This window comes from Martes martes (assembly GCF_963455335.1).
Source record: "Martes martes genome assembly, chromosome: 13".
Taxonomy (NCBI): Eukaryota; Metazoa; Chordata; class Mammalia; order Carnivora; family Mustelidae; genus Martes; species Martes martes.
In genome coordinates this window covers 93,213,363-93,239,808 of record NC_137901.1, presented here as the reverse complement: position 1 = coordinate 93,239,808, position 26,446 = coordinate 93,213,363, and the positions used below count along the sequence as shown (strand labels likewise).

The 26,446-nt window shown below is 47.1% G+C and overlaps 1 protein-coding gene across 2 annotated transcripts; it reads right to left on the bottom strand.

The window, feature by feature from the left end:
* Positions 1-697: 697 nt before the first annotated feature.
* On the bottom strand, positions 698-26,446 carry ZNF84 (zinc finger protein 84). Of its 2 annotated transcripts, XM_080821141.1 has the most exons (6): positions 26,336-26,446; positions 23,978-24,087; positions 18,627-19,081; positions 12,548-12,674; positions 11,835-11,930; positions 698-6,561 (listed from the first exon to the last, which is right to left on the bottom strand). In XM_080821141.1, the coding sequence occupies exons 3-6, from the start codon at positions 18,633-18,635 to the stop codon at positions 4,577-4,579; spliced, it is 2,217 nt and encodes a 738-aa protein (XP_080677267.1). In that variant the 5' UTR covers positions 18,636-19,081; positions 23,978-24,087; positions 26,336-26,446; the 3' UTR covers positions 698-4,576. The 2 variants fall into 2 exon arrangements, with proteins under 2 accessions (XP_080677267.1, XP_080677266.1); XM_080821140.1 differs by lacking the exons at positions 23,978-24,087; positions 26,336-26,446 and having other exon boundaries at positions 18,627-20,014.

Sequence of the window (26,446 nt, the reverse complement as noted above, 5' to 3'; positions counted from 1 at the left end):
TACCGTCTCCTCGGGTCAGGGCAGGCCACGGTAACCATGGCTCAGACCCCTCAGGAAGGAGGTGAGCCACCGAGGCAGCAGAGGTCCCAGAATGGCTCCCAGGTGAGCGAGGACAGCACCAGTAGGGGCCAGTGGGTCCTAATGGCCCGTTTCCTCAGGCTCTCCCCAGACAGACCCAACGCTGGGGAAACGGCGCTCAGCAGTGGAAGGGTCGGACTGTGCTGACAGAGGCGGGCGGCCCAACCCTCCGCAAGGAAGGACTCGCTGCCCAGCGGCAGGGAGAGTGGCCCGCAGGCTGCCTCCCGCCGCCGGCTTCTGGGGAGCTGGCCGCAGCTAAAAAGAACTGCCTGACGTGGGGCGATCCCCTTCCCAGGGCAGCAGGCCTCCGGGGACAGAGCGCCTCAGGGCTGCAGAGACCTGCCCATCTGGGCCCACCACGAGACACTCCTGAGCTGCACTAGCTTCAGAGCCCCCTACCGACGTGGCAAGTGTCTCTACCACCTCTGTGCCGCCTCCCCTCTTCCCCTGACCCACTACCCTTCCTTCGCCTCACAGCAGCTGGTCCTCAACGAGCACTTCCATTCCCAACCTCGTGTCCGGATCCGCTCCCAGAGAGTCCACGGCGTGACACGGCCCGACCTCCTGTGCGAGGAACAGCTGGGCTGTAAGAACAAACACACCTTGAACCAGTCAAAGCTAACATCAGAATTTATTACAAGGATATTCGGAGTATCTCACAGAAGAATGCAACAATCAAGGCATGAAAAGGGCAGGAGAGGTGAACCTGGACATCAAGACCAGAAGCAGCAGCTCTTGGAGCACGAGTTTCCATGGCTTCATTCTTGTCTCTCTGTAGACAATGCTTCCCCACACGGGGGGTAAGCCACCAAGAGCACCCACACTTGTATGTCACAGCTTCAGTTGTTAAAACTATACAAAGAAGGTAGTCCCAGCTTTCCAGAACCTTTCTAATGGAAGAGACATGTGATCGTTCTAGTATCACAGTGACAAGACACGTGTGCGAGTTCATAAAGTGTGGACAGGCATTAACAAGGAACACAGGCATTTCAGGGACAGAAGATTGGCGGAAAGCTTTGCGAAACCGTAGAAACCTCAAGGAACTGCAAGTAGTTTGAGGAGGCCAAAAAAGTACTGTGTAGGAGGACAGATATTCAGAAATAACAGGCTGGGTTTGTGTAGAAGTCCTCATCTACCATGAGGCCAGAACACTTTAAGTCCACAATTAGCCGCATGGTATTTCAACAGAGGAGTGCATAATCGGAAGTGCATCTTGAAGTAACTACTAAGTGTGGGAAATGGACAAGGGTCATGGTGGGGGTGAGCGTGTCTACACTCGGGCCAGACCAGCTTGTGGGTACAGTATTTACAGACTCAGGAGTTCAGCGAAATCGACCACCCGAGCATATTGCTGGAGTAAGCGGCCAATGAGAGCCTCCAGTGGAGATTCCAAATCCCCACTGATCTGCATTCTTTTTGATACAGGTATTGCTGGATAAACTGGATATTCTTTGGGTTTCCTTCTCCTCGGGCTCTACAAGGGTTGATCTTGAAATCAGAATGTCCAGCACACAGATCCACACAGAGGTAACTGTCTGATTACCAAAGCCCACAGAGAAACGCTGAACAAGAGACCTCCTGGGACAGGTCCCAAAACTCAGACTTTATTTAGTAAAAGGAATGCAGTAGGAATTGTCCTCTGCAGGACTGTCTCCAGGCCAGTCGGGGAACCTGGGTAGGGATGCTCCTTCCCCCTGGTCTCCTTGCACATTCAACCAACATAACCTATTGTGCACCAGGAAGCTACACATAAATCCCTCTATAAAATCGGTTTTCTTTTTGGGGTGGGATTTGTGGTAGGAACCAATGAGCGGAAATGTGGTGTCATAGGTTTTTTATGGTTTACCAAGGTAATTTAAAAGATAGACACTAGAAATATCTAATTTCAGAATCAAAACCCTTGTGACTTCAGAAAGAGTCCCTAGTGAGTTCTACACAACATAGCTGGGCCTCCACAGAAGGCATTCTGATAAAAGAGACCTCTGCCACCAGCATTAGCCCTTCGGATGACTGGTAACTGGCACTAAGGGAAAAAACCTGCTTTTGGGTATTAGATCAATGGGCTAGTGCCAAAGCTCTATTATTTAGTGAGGAAAGTACTGGGTTTAACTGCTTAATAGTAAATGGAATCATCTAGAGTTAAAGTGAGCAAAATTAGGTCACTTTTAGACAACAGACTCCAAGCTCAATCCAAGAACTAATGAATCAACCTCTGGGACTAGTAAAGAGAATCATGATGGATAGAAATTTAAAAATGGGGAAATCTACAAAATAAGACATCACTCTGTCACTACTGTCTTACAAATGAAGTTGATAAAAATCACTTTCAGAGGGGTGTCTGGGTGACTCAGTGGGTTAAAGCCTCTGCCTTTGGCTCAGGTCATATTCCCAGGGTCCTGGGATCGAGCCCCGCATCGGGCTCTCTGCTCAGCAGGGAGCCTGCTTCCTCCTCTCTCTGCCTGCCTCTCTTGCTTACTTGTGATCTCTGTCTGTCAAACAAATAAATAAAATCTTTTAAAAAAAATCACTTTCAGGTATTATGCAGAAAAGTAGGAAGTCCATACATTTGAGAATGAATACAAACTTGAGAACTTAGATACTTTTAACCTGGTACAGTGGTTTAGAGAATTACTCTTTAAGTCCCAATTTTAAACAATGATGTTAAAATTGGCAACTAAAGGGAAAAAATACTGCTAGAATCAAAAGTGCAAGACACCATACTGATAAAGCAACTTGTGTATAAGAGAAGTCTTGATTTTTTCCAAGCCTGGTAACAAGGTCAGGGCTGGACTTCTCTGAATTTCACCGTCATACACAGAATACTGTTGACTTTGTCAAGGAACATTGTAAAGATCACTGCAAAGTTCTACCTAAGCTAAGGGGTGAGTCATGCACTGCCAAAGCGAACCCTACTGGTCATGAAAGGTTCACAGCAGGAGTCTCCATTAGAGGGTGCAACTGGTGATGAAAGGAGAAACACAGATATTTCAAATGATGCAACAGTGAAAATCCTATTTCTTAATACCAATCCAGTAGTCACAGAAATTCATAGGAAGGGAAAACAGGCTTCCTTGAATACACCAAAAATATTTTTCTCACCACAAAAATCTATATTTTACATTTTCTGAACAGTGACTCTTAAATTGGCTTCTCCAGCTAGTTTTTTTACAAGATATTTTAAGAAACACCAAAAATGTAACAGCACACAGCATCATATTTCATCAGAGTGAAGTAACACACACGCTGTATTTAAGTACATCTACTTGATGCACAGAGGTGCCAAGATGAATGGGAACAAGACTGTGCATAGCATGACTGCCATTTAGCCTGAGTCAGAGCTGAGTGATAGAGTTCACACACCTGCTTTCTTCTGTTCATTCATGAGTCACTACTGCTAGGTTGTGGTTCCTGCCTTTGAATACTTATTAACCAGATGTTATATAAATTCTCTCAGGTTGCAAACACATGTATATAACGTTGCCTTTCATAACTGAAGAGAAAGTTCACCTTTTATATGCCAACAAGCCATAAGGAAAAAGGATGTGGTGCTATCACTTAAGCTGCGTATCAGCAGTAAGAGGTGTTCTATCAATTGCCCTTTTTACTGTACCGGTGAAACAGAAATACCAGCAGCACGTGGTATGTCCTGACATCAGAGGCACTACCAGGTATGGTATGTGCATTTCATGCTCGCAATTACATTTACACATGTGATTCCAAATATGACACACACTGTGTAACACAGGAAAATAAGCCGTAAGTACCACTGAGAAGTGTCTTATTCAGATGCTTCAATGACTTGATTTATTCACACATTTTTAAAAACTTCATTCTTCAGAGTGAACACATCAACCATTAGAACTGGGCATTTCTGATAACCCCACCTATTAAAAAATGCATGGCTTCCCTTTATAGCCTTATTTCTAGGGGCACGTTTCCAAGGTCTTTAAACTGTTAGTCTGACCCACATTATGAATTCCCCCAAAATACAATATGGTTGGATTACCTGATGAAGATTGTCCCACATTTAGTATTTCCACTGAGTTTCATTCCTGAGAGTATTTTCTTAATGTACAATGACCTGTGACTTCTTGATGAAAATAGGACATCACCTGCTGCATTCATGGGGTTTTTCTTCATTTATTGGACCAGGGTTTACCCCAGTGAGGAGATTTCCCAACAGCAAATGAGGTGTCACTTCTTCAAGGCTTTCTGATGTTCACAGTACTCCTCCGTGCTTTTCATTTCCCACTGTATATCTCACAGGGTTTTGAAATTCACTGCATCTCACAGGTTCATTCTACTCTCAGGGTTCTTACATAAACAGGTTAACCTGCTGAAAGCTCTCCCTACATAAGCTCAGAGATCCTACCCTAAAAGATTACCCAGACAGACGTAAAATGTGATGCGACTATTTATCTGAAAGGTTTACCTTAACTGCATTTTCTGAAATACGGAGAGCTGAGAGCTCTGTCAGAGAGTAGCAGTAACTCCAGTCCTAGGATTTCTTCACTGTATGAGTCCTCTGGTGATTAATGAGCTGTGACTTTTGGGAGAAGGCTTTCGCACATTCATGGCACTGGTAGGGCTTCTCTCCTGTGTGTATTCTCTGGTGATTAACAAGCTGTGACTTCTGAGAGAAGGCTTTCCTACATTCGCTGCAGCCATAGGGCTTCTCCCCGGTGTGTGTCCTCTGATGTGGTATTAGGTGTGATTTCCGAGAAAAGGCTTTGCCACATGCGCCGCACTCAAAGGGTTTCTCACCTGTGTGTGTTCTCTGATGATTGATGAGGCTTGACTTCTCCCTGAAGGCTTTCCCACACTCGCTGCATTTGTATGGTTTTTCTCCTGTATGAGTTCTTTGATGTCTAATTAGTTCCGATTTCTCAAAGAAAGCTTTCCTACAAAGACTGCATTCATAGGGTTTCTCTCCTGTGTGGATTCTCTGGTGAGTATTCAGCTGTGATTTCTGGGAGAAGGCTTTTTCACAATCCCTGCACCCGTACGGTTTTTCTCCCGTATGAGTTCTCTGGTGAGTTGCAAGACTTGACTTCTCACCAAAGGCTTTCCCACATTCAGTGCATTCATAGGGTTTCTCTCCCGTGTGAGTCCTCTGATGGGATATGAGATGTGACTTCTGACAAAAGGCTTTCCCACACTCGCTGCACACATAGGGCTTCTCTCCTGTATGAATTCTTTGATGATTAGTAAGGCTTAATTTTTCACTGAAAGCCTTCCCACATTCACTGCATTCATAGGGCTTTTCTCCTGTGTGAGTTCTCTGATGTCTAACAAGCTGAGATTTCCTGCTGAAGGCTTTCCCGCATTTACTGCATACAAAGGGTTTCTCTCCTGTGTGTGTCATCTGATGGGATATGAGATGTGACTTCTGGGAGAAGGCTTTCCCACACTGAATGCACACATGAGGCTTCTCTCCTGTGTGAGTTCTCTGGTGGTTAATGAGACTCGACCGCTCTCTGAAGGCTTTCTGACATTCGCTGCATTCGTAGGGCTTCTCTCCAGTATGAATTGTCTGATGTCTAACGAGCTCTGATTTCTCAAAGAAGGCTTTTCTGCAATCACTACATCCATAGGGTTTTGTTCCTGTGTGAGTCCTGTGATGTGTAACGAGCTGTGACTTCCTGCTGAAAGCTCTCCCACATTCTCTGCATTCAAAAGGTTTCTCTCCTGTATGAATTCTCTGATGATTAATTAGATTTGACTTCTCACTAAAGGCCCTCCCACATTCGTTGCACCCATAGGGTTTTTCACCTGTGTGTGTCCTCCAGTGTGAGATGAGATGTGACTTCCGGGAGAAGGCTTTCCCACATTCACCACATTCATATGGTTTCTCTCCTGTGTGTGTTCTCTGATGGGATGTGAGCTGCGACTTCTGGGAGAAGGCCTTCCCACACTGGCCACAATCATAAGGTTTCTCTCCTGTATGAGTTCTGTGATGCGTAATAAACTGTGACTTCTGGGGAAAGGTTTTGCCACAGTTACCACAGCCATAGGCGATCTCTCTTATATGTCTGCTCTGATGTTTAATGAGACTTGATTTCTTATTGAAGCGTTTCCTACATTCGCTGCATTCGTAGAGTTTCTCCCCTAAACGGTTTCTATGATATATGATAATCTGTGACTTCTTAGAGTTAATTTTATCATATTTATCATATTCATAGTATTTTAACCAATTATCAGTTTCCTCAGGTTTGGGATGGAGAAACAACTTATCAAATACACTTAAGCCACCTGCTTCCGTTTTTCCATAATCTGCTTTTGGAATAAGTAAATCTAAGTGATGTTTTAAAAGTAATCCATCCACATCATCTTCACTGTTTGATTTCCTTAACGGAACAAAGTTCATGCTCAGACTGAATTTTTCCCCAAATGCAGCACATTCACGATCTTGTTTCACATTTCTAAGCTTCTCTTGGTTATCCTGCTGCCATGTCATGTGACCATTTACTTGCAAAACTTGTTCTATAAAGAAAGAAAAGCCTGTGAATGCTTCCATAGTTGGGTTTTTCTTGGGTTATTAGTCAATTTCAGAGAGAGTGGGCATGAAAGTAGGGGGAGAGGCAGAGGGAGAGAATCTCAAGCAGACTTCCCACTGAGCTTGGAGCCCAAACACAGGGCTCAGTCCTATGACCCTGAGATCATGACCTGAGCCAAAACCAAGAGGCAGACACTCCACCGACTGAGCTCCCCCAGTGCCTCTTCTATGGCTGTGTTTACAGAATACAAAACCAGCAACACTATTTGAAGGGATGAACGCTTCAGAAGGCTGTCTCAGTCCCTAGCATAAGATCTATCCAGGTAAGGGGGAAAAAAAGAAAAGAAAATTCTATAAAAGGGAATAAGATACAGGCAGTATAGTAAGTCACCTCTGGTTTTGTCAAATGTAAGTTTATAAAATGGAGAGAAAATGTAAAAATTTCATCAAGAGCAAGGAGGAACCAAGAAAGGAGGGTAGAAAGACTGATCCAATATTCTGAGGAGAGGATTTCCTCCACCCTGAGTGCGTGAGGCCCTGGGGACAGGAAACAGTCAGCCCCTGACCTTGTAAAGTTTACATTCTAATGGAGAAGACAGAAAATTAACAGGATTGATAGAGGAACTACTGAAGCCATTACAAGCTTGAAGAATGAGAAATCGTTTGTGCACTTTTCCCCATTTTTAAATTCTCTGGAATTTTGAAACTTTCTAAGCACATTTTCAATATTATTACCAAGACAGCCATTTCATGGAACGCATCGTCCTTCATTTAATCTGTTCAGGTACAAAACCTTAAGACCCATGTGTTCTTTCACTGAAAATACCCTAAGATAGGGGAGGAGGAAAAAAGAGGTCTGGTGGTTAAAATCAGAGTCTAGTATAGAAATATTAGTTTTGAGATGGAGGTTAAGAATCTGAATAAAGTGGTCATAGGAAATGTGAGAGCAGAAAATGAAGTCTTTGTAAATTAAACTTACAACTTTGCATTATCTTAAATATTACATTGTTAGACTAAGTACACATTTGGAAATTTTTACTTTTTTCTCACTAGAAAAATGGGACTGCTTTATGGTTGGTTATTTGTGGTATATCCCAGATACGCCAACTCTCTCCACTTTTCTCAGTGAAATATCACTCCACCTGGTTTCCCTGCTTCCCATTACATTTTCCACAACGCACTCGGGTCAAACTTTTAAAAATGTAAATCTGAGCCTGGGTGGCTGAGTTGGCTAAGTGCCCGACTCTTGTTTTCAGCTCAAGTCATGATCTCAGGGTCGTGGGACCGGGGGGCTCTGTGCTCAGTAGGGTTCTGCCTGTCTCCCTCCCCAACTCCCTCTGCCCTCCCCTCCATTTGCACGCATGTTCTCTCAAATAAACAAATCTTTAAAAAACAAAACATGTAAATCAGGGCACCCGGGTGGCTCAGCTGGTTAAGCGTCATCAGCTCAGGTCATGATCCCAGGTTCCTGGGATCAAGCCCCACATCAGGCTTCCTGTTCAGTGGGGAGTCTGCTTCTCTCTCTCCCCCTCTACCCATCCCCTTGCTTGTGCGCGCGTGCGCACGCTCTCTCTCTCAAATAAATAAAATCATTTTAGAAAATGTAAAATTTTTATTTACTTATTTTTTAAATTACTTTTTTTAATTTAAAATTACTTGAATCAATCTAATCACCTTCCTACTGCTTACAAGTCAATGTATGACCCAGGTCTCGCACACAGCACAGCCTCTATCTCCCTGGCACACAAACCCCCAGACAGAAAGGCTTCCTTTCTGTTGTCCTGAAGTCACCACGTCCCTTCCTGACCTAATACATTCATATTTGTCATTTCTTCAGGGAACACTTTCCCCCAATTCACACAGCTCACTCATTTTGGTCTTCGTGTCTAGAACTGGCTTCTCCACGTGACTATGTTGTGCACTGAATGTTTGTGCAGCCCCCTTAACCCCCCCCCACCCCCAAACCTCTATGTTGAAGCTCTAACCATCAGTGTGGCTGTTTATTTGGAAATGGGATCTCAAAGGAATTAAGGTTAAATGAGAACAAGGGGTGGGGCCCTGATCCAAAAGGATTACTATCCTTATCAGAAACACCAGAGCAGACCTCACCCCCACCCCTTGCACAAATGAAGCAAGGCCACATGAGGGCAAGGCCACAAGGCCACAATGCAGCTATGCACAAGCCACTACCACGACGTTCATCAGAACCCAATCACACAGGCGCCTTGACCCTGGCCTCCAGAATTGTGCCAACAGCCTTCTGCTATTTATCTGTCTGTGGTATTTTGTTACGGCAGCCTAAGGAGAGCAACAAATCCTCTACCCTATTATCATCTACCTAATTTATATCTATGATCGAACTTTCAGGGTCTGGGCTTTACCCTGGTTATTCCAACTTGATTTCTTTTGTCCTCCCAGGAGAAAGTAAGCCCTGCATAGGCAGGGCACTGATCTCCAATGCTCACTAAGGAACCCACACCACGCAGCACAGTATCTGTAGAATAAGAGACATCACTGTCTCTTCGACATTCTATGGTACATGGCTACTTGCAAGGTAGCCCTTGGCTGCCATCTGGGAGCCTGGTTTCTGGAGTGTGCCCACCACCCCCCAGCTGATATAACAAGGGCTCCCTGTGCTGAGCACCTGCTGTCCTGGGAGTCTGCAATGCTGCTGTGCCAGGCAGAGGTCCCCGGGTGCTGGGTCTTTAGTGAGCTTCCCTGTGCAGAAACACTACACACATTACTGCACTTTCATTGTTGGGGTGACCCTCAATGAGGGAGCAGCACAGGACACCTGCCCCCAGATTCCTCCAGCCTCTGTTTGTGCCCTTTCGCTGATGAGGAAGCTGTCATTATGTTGCTGTTAAGAAGTCCCAGCCATATGGACGATATCCTGAGTCCTCCTCGCAGCTCTCTGAACGTGGCAGTGGTCTTGAGGACCCTGACACACAGGCTTTGTTTAGTTAACTTAAGACTACAAGTGCACTGCACTGCAATGAAGCATAAATGTTCAATGTTTAAATGCTGAATTAAAAAACAAAACAAAACCTAGGGACGCCTAGGTGGTTCAGTTGGTTGGGCGGCTGCCTTCGGCTCAGGTCATGATCCCAGCGTCCTGGGATCGAGTCCCACATCAGGCTCCTTGCTCGGCAGGGAGCCTGCTTCTCCCTCTGCCTCTGCCTGCTACTCTGTCTGATTGTGCTTGCTCTCTCTCTAATAAGATATTTACAAATAATAATAAAATAAACGTAAATATCTTAACTTCTTAACTAATTTCTATGCTTCTCTAAGGTGTTTTCTAGGTCTTTTATTTCTAATCATCTTTAGTCGTCATTCAAATGGAGGCTATCAATAAATGAGGGGCGCATAAGAATCACAAGAGGTTCCTCAAACTACAAACTCCAGCTCTAGAATACTCCATTTTAAAACTACACTTAAACCACTGTACTGAAACAATTTTACAGGTAATGGATCCATAACATTTACTGTTGGAAAAAAAATGCCCAGGTAATCCAATGCACACCTGGCTAAAAGCACCTGAATTAAAACGATAGGTTTGGGCGCCTGGGTGGCTCAGTGGGTTAAAGCCTCTGCCTTCGGCTCAGGTCATGATCTCAGGGTCCTGGGATCGAGCCCCGCATCGGGCTCTCTGCTCAGCAGGGAGCCTGCTTCCTCCTCCTCTCTCTCTGCCTGCATCTCTGCCTACTTGTGATCTCTCTCTGTCAAATAAATAAATAAAATCTTTAAAAAAAAAAAAAAAGATAGGTTTATTGCATAAATATTGTATCCACATGTAAGTGGATATAAACTATAAGCCTTGTGTTTATGTGTGCACACAGCTCAGGGACCAAGCAGCTAAAGAACATTACATGCACTGTGATCAGGTCTGGGATGCGACTTCCGAAAAAAAATGAGAAAAATTTAGCTGAAACAGTCAAGGAACATTCCGTGAGTATGAATGCAGCAGAAACAGAGCTTATGCAGAAAGGACTAAGATAAAGCACAATCAAACATTCAGATGCAGAGAAGAAGAAATATTACACCCGAAAACAGAGAAATGTTTAAATGGAGTTGGCCATGAACTGGGGGAAGGGATAAACAGGGGACAGACTACACAGATTCAGACCGGGGAGATCCTGGAGGAAGAGGCCACAGGTTGTAGCAGACGCTCCTGCCGCCTCAGCTACATTTAGAGGGACCAGCACCTCGGGAAGACTGTGGGGTCTACCCCAGGGACCCACATCCCTCTGCCCAAAATAATCCTTAAGCCACATGGCGCGCTGGGTCTGTATGTAGGGATTCTGGACGTTCTGGGGAGTTAACACCCCCAAGGCAATGCTCAAGCCCGGAGAGATGGGAGTTACAGGGTGACCAACTTCCTGGCCCCATGGGGCTCCCAACAGCTGCCATGGGTCACACCCCTTCCATCACACACACTGCCATTCCTTCTCCCCCCATCTCACTGCTCTTTCTCCCATCACGGTAAACTCATGGCACTCAGACATACAATCTCAGGGTCTACTCTCGAGGGAGCCTGAAACAATGTCACTTAGCAGATGAGTAGGGCTGGAAAACGGATCAGAGACAGCTGGCAGCTTTAGGAACTGAAATTCATGGCATCATTTGAGAACACTTATAAAAGGTAAGACTCTAGACCCATCGAGCAATTTGGAAAAGTCAGGAATGGGACATCATGGGCCTATTTCAAGTGTCACTTGAGAAGTTAAAAAGATAGTTTCCAAAGGCAAGAGTCTGAAATAATAAGAATGCGAAGAGAGAACATTCGAGGTGCTCCATGGTGTCTAATCTACAGGAGAAGTAGAGCAGAGGCCAATCTCACACAAGGAGGAAAAGGACGGCTGTGTGGGAGGGATGAGGAGGACTTTCTTCTCCCCTGGCACTTCTCTGGGCATTGGATGCCTGAATGAGAGCAAAGGAGACCTCCTGAAGGTACGAGCAGGTGAACCGAGGACAGGAGGAGACTAAATACGCCAGAAAACCAAACAAGAAGTCGACGTCCCAGACCTGACAGCTGGAATACTTCAGGGCCTGGACAAGCCGGGAATATTCTGCTTTACGCCACAAGCAGAGCGGCCACATCTAAGCGTGACTTCCGTGAGCAGCTCACGTCGGCTGTCCTGAATCAGCACGAAAGCTGCAGGGGTCGGGAAGAGCCCTCTCCAGGGCACACTTCACCCAAGCCCACCGACAGCCACGACCGAGTCTCTGCGTCCCGCATCTGCCTGGTTCCCACACCCACCTGGACCGTCTGAACGTGGGACGTCCCCGTCTCCGGTCCAGGGCTCTTCTCCTTGCTCCAACTTGAAGATGACCTCAGGTTTCACAGCTTCGTACCCTGTTTGGGGAGAACACAAAAGCTGTGGCCCCCACTGCTTGGGCTTTAGGGCCTCTGAAGAACAAGCAAGGTCTGGCATCAGGGGGACACAGTGAAGCTACCCAGTGGTGTAGCAACAGAGTAAGTAATTCTCAAAGGCAACGGCCTTCACTGGCGGCTACTGGCGTCTAAGACTCTCTGACTCCTATAATCCAAACCCCAAACCATTACTCCCTTCAGAGGCGCTGGACCAGTCTGCCCAGGTTCAAATCCAGACACTTCCCCTTACTAGCTTTCAGTCCTTGGGAAAGTTACTTAAAAGGAAAATCGTCGTACCAGCCACACGAAACTGCTCTGTAAATAAGGCCACGTGTGAACAGGACGTTCCTTGCACTGGTGCCGACTACTAATGGTAACACCACCACCGTCCTGATCAGTTTCAGAGCTGCACATGGAAAATAAGTCTTCATTATCCCAAAGTGAGGTGCAGACGCCTTCCCTAGTGTCACAGTGCAAGGAACTTTCAATCTCCTAAATTCAGGTCCAAAACCGCTAGAGATTTCAGAAGCTGCGGAGCTCTTGGCAACTCAGAAAGTGAGGTGCTGGGCCCGCCAGGAGGTCTCGGGGAGCTGCCTTACCCAGGGACACAAGGCTGCTGTAGTTCTCCAGCATGACATCCTTGTACAGGTCCTTCTGACTGGGGTCCAGGAGCTGCCATTCCTTCTGGGTGAAGTCCACAGATAAATCTTCAAATGAGAACGCCTCCTGTAAGAGCACAGCCCCGGTGAGCCCGCAGCACGGGCCGCTGCGTGACGTGCGCACGTCATTCCACCACAGCAAGCCACGGACAATGACGACCGTGACTCCTTCGCATCACGTCTCTGGGAGAAAATGCCACGATGCACCCTTCCATCCCTCTGTTCATAGGATACCTGACACCTGGAGTCGCAACTTTACATCTTCTGAACCACCAACAAAACGTGTACTGCACCACAGCTGCGGCACCGGAGAAGCGGCACCAAAAGAAAGAGTAAAACAGCTTAAAAAGCTGCACAGCCTTGCGGAGGGCTGCGAACCTACACACCTGTTCCTACAACAGGCCACTATAATGGCAGAGGCAGAAATAAAGGGAGTGCACAACACGCGTCAGAGCGAGAGCATCAGTTTGAGCATCAACTGAGGCTCTTTCCAAGAGGCAAAGCGTGAGATGAGTTTTAGGAAATTAGCAGTGCGTCCCACAAAACGGGGATGCAGGGTGCCTGAGTAGCTCAGTCAGTGAAGGGTCTGCCATCAGCTCAGGTCATGATCCCTGGGATCAAGCCCCACATCCAACTCCCTGCTCAGCGAGGAGCCTGTTTCTCCCACTCCCTCTGCCCCTCCCTCCTGCTCATGCTCCCGCTCTTTCTCAAAAAAAAAAAATCTTAAAAAAAAAAAAAATGGGGATGCAAAGGCATCCTGGGAGCCAATAGCTCCAATGAGACCCCAAAACTGCTGGAATTCGGGAGGTACAAGTGGTTCAATTAGACAGCATCAGAGGGTGTGAGGTAGGGATTTGAGTAAAGGTCACGTGGGAGGCAGGGCTAACTGGAGTTAACTGACCTAGACACTTTTTCTTTCTTTTTTTAATTAAAGATTTATTTGGGAGAAGGGCAGAGGAGACAGAATCTCAACCAGACTCCCCACTGAGCACAGGCCTGACATGGGGCTCAATCCCACGACCCTGAGATCATGACCTGAGCTGAAACCAAGAGTCAGATGCCCAGCCGACTGAGCCACCCAGGCGCCCCTGAGCTAGACACGCTCTTGTTGCCAACAGTTAGCCATGACTCACAGAATAGGAGTGATATAACCAAATCTAGGTCTCAGAAAGATTTCTGGATTTTATGTCATGATGGATTTCTGTCCCAAAGCCTCCCGAGATGACCAGAAAACATGCACACTAAAAAATCCAGAATATCATCATAAAATACAAAACCTCACCTAGACAGGACATCACACACTTTAACAAGGGCCAGCAAATCTGAAGCCAGTCAATAAAAGTACCCATTTTGAGTAACTGAGAGAAAAGAAGACTTAAAAATGAGCTTCAGACACTCAGGGCTCAGGACAGGGCCAGACAACACCAAACGCGTCTCAGGAGTCCCAGGAAAAGCAAAGCAGGAGCGTGGCAGACAGAACAAGTGACAGCTCCATGCTCCCCAAATGTGGCAAAAGGCATAAGGTGGCAGACTCAGGAGACAGACTGGCCCCCCAACTGGACAGACATAAAGAGCCGAACAAACACATCACAACCCAACTGCTAGGGAATACAGACAAAGAAGGAGTCACATGACTCACAAGGAGCAGTTCAATCGACTGCAGATGTCTTATTCAAAGGCACAGAGGCCAGAAGAAAGGAGAACATTTTAGGAGTGCTGAAAGGAAGGATTCTGTAGCCAATATAAATATTCATCAGGAGTAACTGTGTAATGAGAATAACTGTAACATAGGGGCGCCTGCGTGGCTCAGAGGGTTAAGCGTCTGCCTTCGGCTCAGGTCATGATCTCAGGGTCCTGGGACTGTGTCCTATATCAGGCTCCTTGCTCTGCAGGTAGCCTGCTTCTCCCTCTGCCTCTGTCTGCCTCTCTGCCTGCCTATACTCGTGTCTGTCTCTCTGACAAATAAATGAAAAAATAAAAGCTTAAAATCTCCTCACAAAACAACAGCTTTACTAGTTAATTCTGTAGACATTTAATGCAGAATTCCTATTTTACTAAGCAACTATGGAATATGGAAGCAAGAACACAACCCTAAACATTTTGATACAAGCATAACCTTGATAACAAAACTCAGTAAGAATATTGCAAGAAAGGAAAAACAAAGGCCAAATTACACATAAACATTGTTGTAGAAAACCTAACCGACATGTTACCACACTATGCTGAATAATATATACGGAAGAAAATACATCAAGACTGAGTTGGTTTATTCAGAAATTAAAGGTTGGTTTAACATTAAAAATAAAAAAAAAAGATATTCACTACACTAACAGATTAAGAAGAGATATATAATCACCTTAAAAGATGCAGATAAAGCATATTTACTAATTAAAAGAACATACAAAGAAGCACAACAGAAAAAAATTGAACTAAGTTGTTAAAAAAAGCTTATTAAATTTTCAAAAGGAAGGGGCGCCTGGGTGGCTCAGTGGGTTAAAGCTTCTGCTTTCGGCTCAGGTCATGATCCCAGGGTCCTGGGATTGAGCCCTGCATCGGGCTCTCTGCTCAGCAGGGAGTCTGCTTCCTCCTCTCTCTCTGCCTGCCTCTCTACCTACTTGTGATCTCCGTCAAATAAATAAATAAAATCTTTTAAAAAAATAAAATAAAATAAATAAAAGTAAGTAAATAACTGTATAAACAAATAAGTAGAAGAAAGGGTACCTGGGTGTCTCAGCGGGTTAACCCTCTGCCATCGGCTCGGGTCATGATCTCAGGGTCCCGGGATCCAGCCCCGAATCAGGCTTTCTGCTCAGGAGGGAGCCTGCTTCCTGCTCCCCATCAACCCCCTCCACCCGCCTCTCTGTCTACTTGTGATCTCTGTCAAATAAATAAAATCTTTAAAAGAAAAAAAAAAAAAAGAAGTGGAAGAAAAAGAGGAGGTCGATGCAGGGTATCATTTAGTAGCCCCCATGGAAATAATCCATCAAGGCAACAACCACAGACAACCGCTAGCAAATAGGAGCTGCACCCTGAAAGTATGTACCAAAACCTCTGAAATACTTTTGCCAAAAAAGCGACACCTGAATCTGATCAAGCCTCCAGATCAGATCTGTGAAGACGGAGATATCCTTTATCTGTGCTAATTCATGGCTTCTGAGCACTTGAAATGTGGCTAGTGTGACTTGGGGCTAAATCTAATCATTGTATTTTATTTTGTTCTATTTGTTTTATTCATTTTATGTTATTTAGATTCTATTTATTTGTCAGAGAGAGAGAGTGAGAGAGAGAGGGAGGAAGCACAGCAGGGGGAGCGGGAGAGGCAGGAACCCTGCCAAGCAAGGAGGCTGATGTGGGGCTTGATCCCAGGACCCTCAGATCATGACCTGAGCTGAAGGCAGACACTTCACCTACTGACCCACCCAGGCGCCCCGAGATTTAATCATTTTAAACTGAATCAGCTGATGTGGCTAGTGGCTTCTGTACTGGACAGCGCAGCTCTACACAACACACCAGCAACACTAGCAAAACTCGGACGGTGGGAAATCCACAGAATAGGCCACCTGGCTTCTTCTGCCAAAAATGGGGTGAGGAGGGGTGCCTGGGTTAGTCAGTGAAGGGTCTGCCTTCGGCTCAGGGCATGATCCCAGAGTCCTGGGATCGAGGCCCATGTCGGGCTCTTTGCTAAGGGGCGAGTCCGCTTCTCCCTCTCCCTCTGCCCTTCTTCCCAGCTCACGCACTCATGCTCTCTCTCTCTCAAATAACATCTTTAAAAAAAAAAAAAATGGGGGGGGGGCGCCTGGGTGGCTCAGTGGGTTAAAGCCTCTGCCTTCAGCTGGGGTCATGGTCTCAGGGTCCTGGGATCGAGTCCTGCATCGGGCTCTCTGCTAGGCAGGGAGCCTGCTTCCCCCTCTCTCTGCCTGCCTCTCTGCCTACTTGTGATCTCTGTCAAGTAAATTAAATTAAAAAAAAAAAAAAATTGGGCTAGGAAAAATAGACCCAATAGGTTAAGAGGGTCTTAAGAGAGCAGATCAACCAATTACACTGTATGAACTTTACCCAGATTCTGATCCGAACAAACTTCAAACAATTTGCAGCTTTATAAGACATTTGGAATTTTGAACACTGACTCTGGTGATATTAGGAAGCTGCCTTCGCTGGACAGCGGGTTGCACTTGCAGTTAACCTCATAAACAAAATGTTAACTGAAAGAAACAAAACACAAATTACTACACACTACAGCAGATGACACCAAACTGCAGTGTTAAAGGAACACTAGAAAGAGGACAGAAATGGTTACAACAAAAGTCAGGGTCCCAGTTCTGTGTGAGGAGGAAGAGGTTGTGATTGGCACAGAAAGGACCTCATCTGGGCTGGGAATGTTCTAGTTCTTCTTCTTCTTTCTTTTTTTTTTAAGATTTTATTTGTTTATTTGTCAGAGAGAGTGAGAGAGAGAGAGCACACACAAGCAGGCAGAGTGGCAGGCAGAGGCAGGGAGAGAAGCCGGCTCCCCATTGAGGAAGTAGCCCGATGGGGGACTCGATCCCAGGACCCTGCGATCAGGACCCGAGCCGAAGGCAGCCGCTTAACCAACTGAGCCACCCAGGCGTCCTGGAATGTTCTACTTCTTGACCTGAATGGTGGCTTCATGTGTACGCAGTTGGTAATAATTCATTAAACTGTACTTATACATTGTGGGTACTTTTCCATATGTGAATACTGCCTCACAATTAAAGAGGTACTTAAATACACAATTATGATTACTAAGTGCTTTGGTATTTTCCCCTTGGGTCACATTCTGTGGAAAACTAGGAAAAATGACCGTAATACCCATGGATTTACTACATTTCTCTGAGGACATTACCCACACTATATCATTTATTCAAAGAGTTCATCAAAGCATAACCCAGAAATATTTACTTTCTATGAAGAACTAATTTACTTTTACCTTTGGATAATGCAACCCACAGAAACATTCTTATTTCTTTATTACAACAGCTAAAAATTAGAAAACCAAGTTTGCAGCTCAAAGTCATTAATTATGTAGGACACTATGGTTTATAAAAATTCAGGGGGCGCCTGGGTGGCTCAGTCCATGAAGCATTTGACCCTTGATTTTGGCTCAGGTCATGATCTCAGGGTTGTGGTATCGAGCGGGTTGGGCTCTGCGCTGGGTGTGGAATCTGTTTAAGATTTCCTCTTCTCCTGTGTAAACCTGGCAATTCACAGACCTGTACCCCTGGGGCTAAAAATATATTATATGATAATAAAAAATAAAAAATTGTTTAAAAAAAAAAAAGAAAGATTTCATCTTCTGTCTGTCCTTCCTCCACCTCCTCGTGTGCCAGCCCCCCCCCCCTCTCTCCCTAACAAAACAAAAAATTCAAATCATAAGACCTTCTCAAGGTCCTCCTGTTAATAAAGTTGGCCCTTGAAAGGGCGCCTGGGTGGCTCAGCGGGTTAAGCCTCTGCCTTCCGCTCGGGTCGTGGTCCCAGGGTCCTGGATCAAGCCCCGCATCGGGCTCCCTGCTCCTCCCTCTGCCTCTGCCGCTCCCCCTGCTTGTGTTCTCTCTCAAATAAATAAGTAAAATCTAAAAAAAAAAAAAAGTTGGCCTCTGACCACCACAGGCGAGCACTGGGCAGGTCCACTCACATGGGAATTTTTCAATACAATCACAGCACTACAAATGTATTTTTTCTTCCCTTTGATTTTAATCGCATTTTCTTTTCTCTAACTTTATCACAAAACACAGGGTGTACACGGACAACACAGGCGCTGATCACCCGTCCCTGGCAAGGCTTCCGGTCAGCACTGGGCCGTGAGCGAAGGTTCCAGGGAGAGGGACGTTACCCTCGCCCTTCCCCGGCCGGGAGCCCGCGCCCGACCCCGCCACGGCTCTCGTCGTGGCCCAACCCGGGGCTGCGCCGCGAGGCTCGTTCCCCACGTGTTTCCCCGGAGCCAGCGCGACGCCTCCCAGGCCCCGCCAGCCAGGCCCCGCCAGCCAGGCCGCCGCCGCCTCACCTGTAACATGGTCGCTTCCGGGCGCGCGACGCGTAGCTCCGAGCCCTGCGGCCGCCGCAGCGCCTCCGCTCCCGCCCGGACTCCGCCTCTCCCGCGGCGGCGCCTTCACGCGGCGAGCGGCGTCCCGGCCTCCGCAGCTCCTTCCTCACGCCGCATGGCGGCCCTTCTGCGCGCGGCGGGATCTGCGGCTCCGACACGACGCACTCTGAGGCGGAGACTCGCGCGGCGCCTGCGAGCCCTTCCCCGCTCGCTCGGGACCGGGCGCTGCGGTCACCCGCGCTTCCGAGCGGCGGGCACGGGCCGAAGAGGGGCGGCTGCGACGGCCAGACCCAGAAGGACCCGACGGCAGGAAGCGCCGACCACTCACTCTCCGTCCGGGCGCCGCGGCAGCCGCTCCGGGGCGGACACAGTGCAGCTCCACCGCGGACAGACGGGGAGTCGCAGAGCGTAGTGACCTGTGTGAAAACAGACTTGAGGGGCGCCGGGGTGGCTCAGCGGGTAAACCCTCTGCCTCCGGCTCGGGTCGTGACCCCGGGGTCTCTCTGCTCGGCGGGAGCCTGCTTCCCCCTCCCCCTCTGCCTGCCTCTCTGCCCGCCTGGGATCTCTCTGTCCCTGTCAAATAAATACATAAATAAAATCTTAAAAAAAAAATACTTGAATTTCAACCAACTGTTCCCACCAGTGGCTACATGGCTTTGGGCAAAACCAGACAAAGTTCATCTTTACCAGGCAGAGAAAGTCTGCCTCAACCCCCTCAGTCTACATCAGCCAGTTGTAGCCACTTCTGACGGGAGCGCGTTAAAATCTCCCAATGAGATGACAGACGGGTAAACTTTACCTTGTAATCATATTAGCATTTGCATTCAATGTTTAAAGCCACATTGTTCGACACACGGAGGTTGTATATTTCTGGAAGGTCATGCTTTAGTCATGGTGTAACGGCCCTCCTTATGCCAAATGCTCCTTTCTTAGCTTTTAAGCCTCGTTTTTTTACTTGTGAAAATTGTGAGGAGAAAGTGGACCTTTGGGTCCACTTAACAGTGGGATTCTGAGGCAGAAATGAAAAAATAAATGGAGAGTGAGTAACAAAGGACAACATGTGAATTCTCTCTGAGCACGTTATAATTCGACCCTCGCAGACAAGCCGAGGCGGCACTGAACAGGACCTCGGGGTTACCGAAGCGCGCGGTCTTCGAAGGGACGCGCAGCCGCCAAGCAGCAGCACCGCAGCACCGCGTCTCCTCCGTCGCGCGCTCCAGGCGCTCCCTGCTAGAAGCACCGCACGTGCATGTTTGCACAGACACACGCCGTCGAGGGAGCGCTCATCTCCAGGCACACGTCCGGCCACCGTGTTTCCACGGGAACACACACGAGCGGCCTGCTGCCCCCGAATCATACTAACAGACACCACCTGAAGGAACAAGCGCTTCTTCCCTTTCGTGTCTTTCTGCGATTCAAACGTCAGCACCAGCTCAGAAACACTGAGGTTTCTCCGAGTTACACGAGAAACAATGCCTTTAGATAGCGAAAATACACGTATCTTAGAACAGAAGCTGACACTTGAGCATCACACAGGTATTAGCCATAATTATGACTGCAGCAGTGCGACATGATGGCAAAATTCAGCAACATATACAAGCCAAGTAAGAAACTATGACCTCCATTACCACACCCAGACAACCAATCTTAAGGGACAGGGAAACTGTTTGCATTTATTTATTTATTTATTTGACAGAGAGAGACACAGCGAGAGAGGGAACACAAGCAGGGGGAGTGGGAGAGGGAGAAGCAGGTTCCCCACTGAGCACGAAGCCTGATGCAGAGCTTGATCCCAGGACCCAGGGATCATGACCTGAGCCGAAGGCAGACGCTTAACGACTGAGCCACCCAGGCGCCCTCTGTTTGGATATTTTTAGCAAAAATGTATATGGGAAATAAAATCTACTCTCAAAGAAAAAAACCACAGGGGTGCCTGGGTGGCTCAGTGGGTTAAGCCCCTGCCTTTGGCTCAGGTCATGATCTCTGCTGAGCAGGGAGCCTGCTTCCCCCTCTCCTTCTGCCTACTTGTGATCTCTCTCTGTCAAATAAATAAAATCTTAAAAAAAGAAAAGAAAAAAAAACCACAGAAATTATGTACGACCATCTTTGGACAAGAAACATGTAAGACCCATAGGAAAGAAACTGAAACAACCAATGGGGACTATAAAAAGGTTTCATACATGCACAATCTGGTCTTGCTCTGGGATAGGAAGACTTCCCAGTGAAGTAATTTAGCCCCAAATTATTTATATCTTTAGTTGACTCCAACCATAATCTCAAAAAGGTTTTCTTTAAGAAGCAATTCTAAAGTTCATCTGGAAGAAAATATGTTCAGGAAGAGCTTGGACACTTTTAGAAATACACAGTAACTGGGGCACCTGGGTGGCTTACCTGGTTAAGCGACTCTCTCTTCATTTTGGCTCAGGCTGTGATCTCAAGAGTCAAGCTCTGCTCTGCACTCAGCAGGGAGTCTGCTAGAAGAGTCTCCCTCTTCCCCTCCCCCAACACACATGCACACTCCCAAATAACATAAATCTTTTTCAAAAATTACAAAATAATGAATGTGAACAGGTCCACATAATATTAACAGGTACAAATAATTAAAAACATTTGACACTGTCTCCATAGAAGACATGCAGACGCATGAAGCATTACAGCTCAAATATGTAGGAATTTAGCAGACAATAAATGTGGCATTTCTTTCTTTTTTTTTTTAAGATGTTATTTATTTGAGACCGTGCACACGAGAAGGGGGAGGGGCAGAGGGAGAGGGAGAACCAGACTCCCCCCAAGCGGGAAGCCTGATGCAGGACTCAATCCCGGGACCCTGGGATGAAGACCTGAGCCGAAAGCAGACACTTAATGGACAGAGCCCCCCAGGCACCCCAATTGTGGCATTTCAAAGCCATGAATAAAACTGGCTTGTTTAATGAACAGAAGTGATTAACATTTAAAAGAAAATAAGGCTAGTTTTGTTGATCACATTACAACAAACTAATCCCATATGGATTTTCATTTAAACCACAACAATGCCTTAAGAAAACAGAAGTGAGGCACCTGATGTTTATGGCAGCCATGTACACAATAGCCAAACTATGGAAAGAACCTAGATGTCCATTAGCAGATGAATGGGTAAAGAAGATGTGGTAATATATACACACACTGGAATACTATGCAGCCATCAAAAAAAACCCAAGAAATCTTGCCATTTGCAATGACATGTATTATGCCAAGTGAAATTACGTCAATCAGAGAAAGACAATTATCATGTGATCTCACCGATATGTAGAATCTGAGAAACAAGACGGGATCATAGGGGAAGAGAGAAAAAAATGAAACAGGACGAAACCAAAAAGGGAGACAAACCACAAGAGACTCTTAATGTCAGCAAACAAACTGAGGGTTGCTGGAGGGGAAGGGGGTATGAGGGATGGGGTGACTGGGGGATGGACACAGGGGAGGGTATGTGTTCTGGGGACCGCTGGGTGTTATGTAAAGACTGATGAATCAAGGGCACCTGGGTGGCTCAGTGGGTTAAAGCCTCTGCCTTCGGCTCGGGTCACGATCTCGGGGTCCTGGGATCGAGCCCCGCATCGGGCTCTCTGCTCGGCGGGGAGCCTGCTTCCTCCGCTCTCTCTGCCTGCCTCTCTGCCTACTTGTGATCTCTCTCTCTGTCAAATAAATAAATAAAATCTTTAAAAAAAAAAAAAAAGACTGATGAATCACAGACCTGTACCCCTGAAACAAATAATACATTATATGTTAATTAAAAAGGCGGGGGAGGGCGCCTGGGTGGCTCAGTCAGTTGTGCATCTGCCTTGGGCTCACGTCATGATCCCAGGGTCCTGAAGCAAGCTTCCTGCTTGGTGGGGAGTCTGCTTCTCCCTCTCCCTCACTGTTCTCCCTGCTTGTACTCTTTCAAATAAATAAATAAAATCTTTTTTCTTAAATGTGAAAAGTCTTTTAAAAAAAAACCCCACAGTATGTGTAATTTGGGGGAAAATTATCCTATACATAATGCAAAGGCAAAAACCATAATTAAAAGAAAAACAGTCAATAAATTTAACTATTAAAATATGTAGGGGCACCTGGGTGGCTCAGTGGATTAAGCCTCTGCCTTCGGCTCAGGTCATGATCTCAGGGTCCTGGGATGGAGCCCCGCATCGGGCTCTCTGCTTGGCAGGGAGCCTGCTTCCCCCTCTCTCTCTGCCGGCCTCTCTGCCTACTTGTGATCCCTCTCTCTCTATCAAATAAATAAATAAAATCTTAAAAAATAAAAAAGGAAAAACCTTTGTGTGGTTGAAAAAAAAAAAAAGTCAAATCTACACAACCGCCCCCGTACACACACCGCAAACCAGGAAAACAGACTGACAACAAATGTCATTTGCTTTGCATTATACTCTCACTTCATTTCACATAATAAACATTCTGGCACCATGACAAATAAAACTATGTTTATCGTGTAAACCATTTCCTTAAATTCACAGGGTCATTTAAAAATCTCCTTTGTAATTGTTGTCAAAGGCTACTCAGTGAAGTTTACTTAGGTTTCAACGAAAACTTACCAAGAGTAGAAAACTCATCATATCAAAATGTCGTGGACTTAAGGGGCACCTGCGGGGGCAGTGAGTTAAGCGACCAAGTCTTGCCTTCGGCTCAGGTCACAATCTTGGGATCCTGGGATCGAGCCCTGCGTTAGGCATGCTCAGTGGGGAGTCTGCTTCAGTCTCTCTCTCTCTCCATCTCCCCCTGTCCCTTCCCCACTCCCTCTCAAAGGAAAAAAAACAGGTGTAGACTTGGTATAGAAAACACATGGAGGGGCGCCTGGGTGGCTCAGTGGGTTAAAGCCTCTGCCGTCGGCTCGGGTCATGATCCCAGGGTCCTGGGATCGAGCCCCGCATCGGGCTCCCTGCTTGGTGGGGAGCCTGCTTCCCCCTCTCTCTCTCTCCCTGCCTCTCTACCTACCTGTGATCTCTAATAAATAAATAATTAATTAAGATATCTCAAGCCAAGGACTTTGATTATCTTTAAAAAAAAAAAAAAAGAAAACACATGGAGTTGAGAATTTCAAGTGAACAAGTGTGACAAGCCCTCAGTGTGGTGGTATTATTTCTAACAACATTTGTTATTCAGAAAAATGTAGACACAACCTCACTCTGAATTTAAACAAATACATTTCTGAAAATTGAAAGTTTTGACAAGTTTTTCCTGAGCTGTTTTATATGGGTCCCACGTGTCCTCTCCGCAAACGGAAGCCTAAACCCTTCTCTGTACAACTGGCCCAATTTAACCAGACTGCTAGTGTTGTATACCTTGGCAGCTTCCTGCGTACCACACAGCTCTCCCTGTGACAGCTCTCACGTGTGTCTCCAGAACGAAGGGACCATCATCACCATCACGTAGTTCCACTTAGCATCAGATTCTGAAGGAATTTCAGGGGGAAGATAGAGAATAATAAAAAATAACATTTATTACTTACTATGACAGATGTATTATACATCATACTGTTTGTTGTTTTTTTAATGATTGTTTATTTGACAGAGAGAGAGACAGAGAGAAGGAACACAAGCAGGGGGAGTGGGAGAGGGAGAAGCAGACTTCCCGACGAGCAGGGAGTCAAACAAGAAGCTCGGTCCCAGGACCCTGAGATCATGACCTGAGCGGAAGGCAAATGCTTAACCCACTGAACCACCCAGGCACCCTGTTTGGGTTTTTTTTCTTAATGCATCCAGTACCCATTACAGAAAGTCCTAAGGCTCAGAGGTTCAGCAACTTGCCCAACATCGATGACATACATATGAAGTGGCAGATCCAGCCCATCGGCCCCACTGGGTGTCCCTGAAGGCCTGCAGTCACAGCCCCTCAACAAAAGTGGGGGGTGAGGGTGGGCAAAGGCCTCATTCCAATACTGGCACCATTCAGTCCCCTGTCCAGAAATAATGCCACCACGGCAAACTAAGGATAAAAACAAAACAAAGGAGGGCACTTAGATGGCTCAGCTGATTAAGTAAGTGCCCAACTCCGGCTCTCGGCTCAGGTCTGGATCTCAGGGTCATGGATTCAAGCCCCGCATTGGGCTCCACACTGGATGTGGAGCCCATCTAAAAACAAACCAAAAACAAACAAAACAAAAGGAAGATAAGTTCTCAGGGGCCAGCTGAAAAAACTTCCCCCGCGGAACAAAAAAGTCTACCTTAACAAAAGATAACTGTAATATATCCTAAAGGCTTCAAACAGCATACTCCCAATTTTGCTTCATTAAAGAAATATAAATAAGATGTACTAAAATTATACACACATCAACTGACTACAAGAAATTTATCAAAACATTAACAGTGACTGTCTACTGTTGATGGGATCATGAAAGATTTTCATTTGAGTCTATTTATCTAGTCGCTCCAAACTGACAACCAACACATTTTAAATTCATAAAAGAAGGGGCGCCTGGGTGGCTCAGTGGGTTAAGCCTCTGCCTTCAGCTTGGGTCATGATCTCTGCTCAGCAGGGAGCCTGCTTTCCCCTCTCTCTCTGCCTGCCTCTCTGCCTACTCGTGATCTCTCTCTCTGTCACATAAATAAATAAAAATCTTTAAAAAAAAATGCATTACTTATTAAAAAAACTTAGAAAAAAGTATGAACATTATCTTTTTAAATGTAAAGCGTTTAACCCAAGAACACAGTTCAGTTCACCACCACACAGTTGAAACAAACAACAAATAATTAAAATAACTAAAAGTGTTAATGACAGCAAAAAGCACCAGAACTGGGAGAAAGAAAGGAAAGAAGGAAGGAAGGAAGGAAAAAAGAAAGAAACCCTTTCCTGGCACTCCCTCATTTTCAGGAGATAAACCTGAGACCCAGAAACCGTGAGTGGAGGGTCCAAAGTGGCAGAGGTGACCCACAAGCAGAGAGAGAGAACTTCAAGCCTCAGCAGCCAGCTGCTACCAAAAACTACTTGGGTTTTTTTCCGCTGGCTTTGGGTTTTTTGTTTTAGTAGAGAAGCCTTTAAAAACAACTCGACTGGTAAGAGGCAGAGCTAGCCTGGTGAAGCCGAACTGGAAGGGGGGAGGGGAGGCCCAGCAGGGAAATCACCCTGACAGCAGGGGCCCAGACCCTCTGCGAAGCCGGGGGAGGGGGCGCCGGAGGTTCCAGAGACCCCAGACCCTCTGCGCAGCCAGGGGGGTGGGTGGAGGCGGGGAGGTCCCAGGGACCCGAGACCCTCTGCGCAGCCGGGGCGCATGTGCCCCGGGCTCTTGGCCCCCGGACAGCCACGGACGCCCGGCGGGGGAGCTCCTTAAGGCGTCACCCACGAACGCGAGCGTCCCCGGACGCGGGCGCAGACCCCACGCCCCCTCAGTCGTCCCGCGCCCCGCTGCGCGGTCCGCGAACGACGAGCCCCCGCCCGCCCACGCGCCGGCACCCACAGGCCTCCAAGCCTGAAGGCCAGACGCGACCCCCAGGTACTCCCCGCAAGACCCCCGCACGCCTCCCACCCGCCAGCCCGGAGGAAATTCGACCGCGAACGCCCGCGAACGCCCGCACCGACCCCAGGCCTCCGTCGGCGGACGCGCAGGCCCAGGAACCACGTGACCCGCCCCAGCGCCCCCAGACTCGCCGCCGCCCCGCCCCCGGCCTGCCTGCGCCCCCGGCCCGCACGCCTCCCTGACCCACAGGCCTAGTGCGGTGCCCCTGGGGCAGCGGGATCCCGGCGAGGCTGCTGCGGGGCCGGGGAGCGCGCGCACGAACATCCGGGCGCGCGCGCAGAGACGCCCACACTCGCCT

Bases quoted from the DNA above. Each gene is read 5' to 3' on its own strand.
- ZNF84 (XM_080821141.1), bottom strand. The intron at 11,931-12,547 runs GTAAGGCAGCTC...CTCCCCAAACAG, and splicing joins CAGCAGCCTTGTGTCCCTGG to GGTACGAAGCTGTGAAACCT. The intron at 6,562-11,834 runs GTGGGTGTGGGA...CTTTCTTTATAG, and splicing joins CCCACGTTCAGACGGTCCAG to AACAAGTTTTGCAAGTAAAT.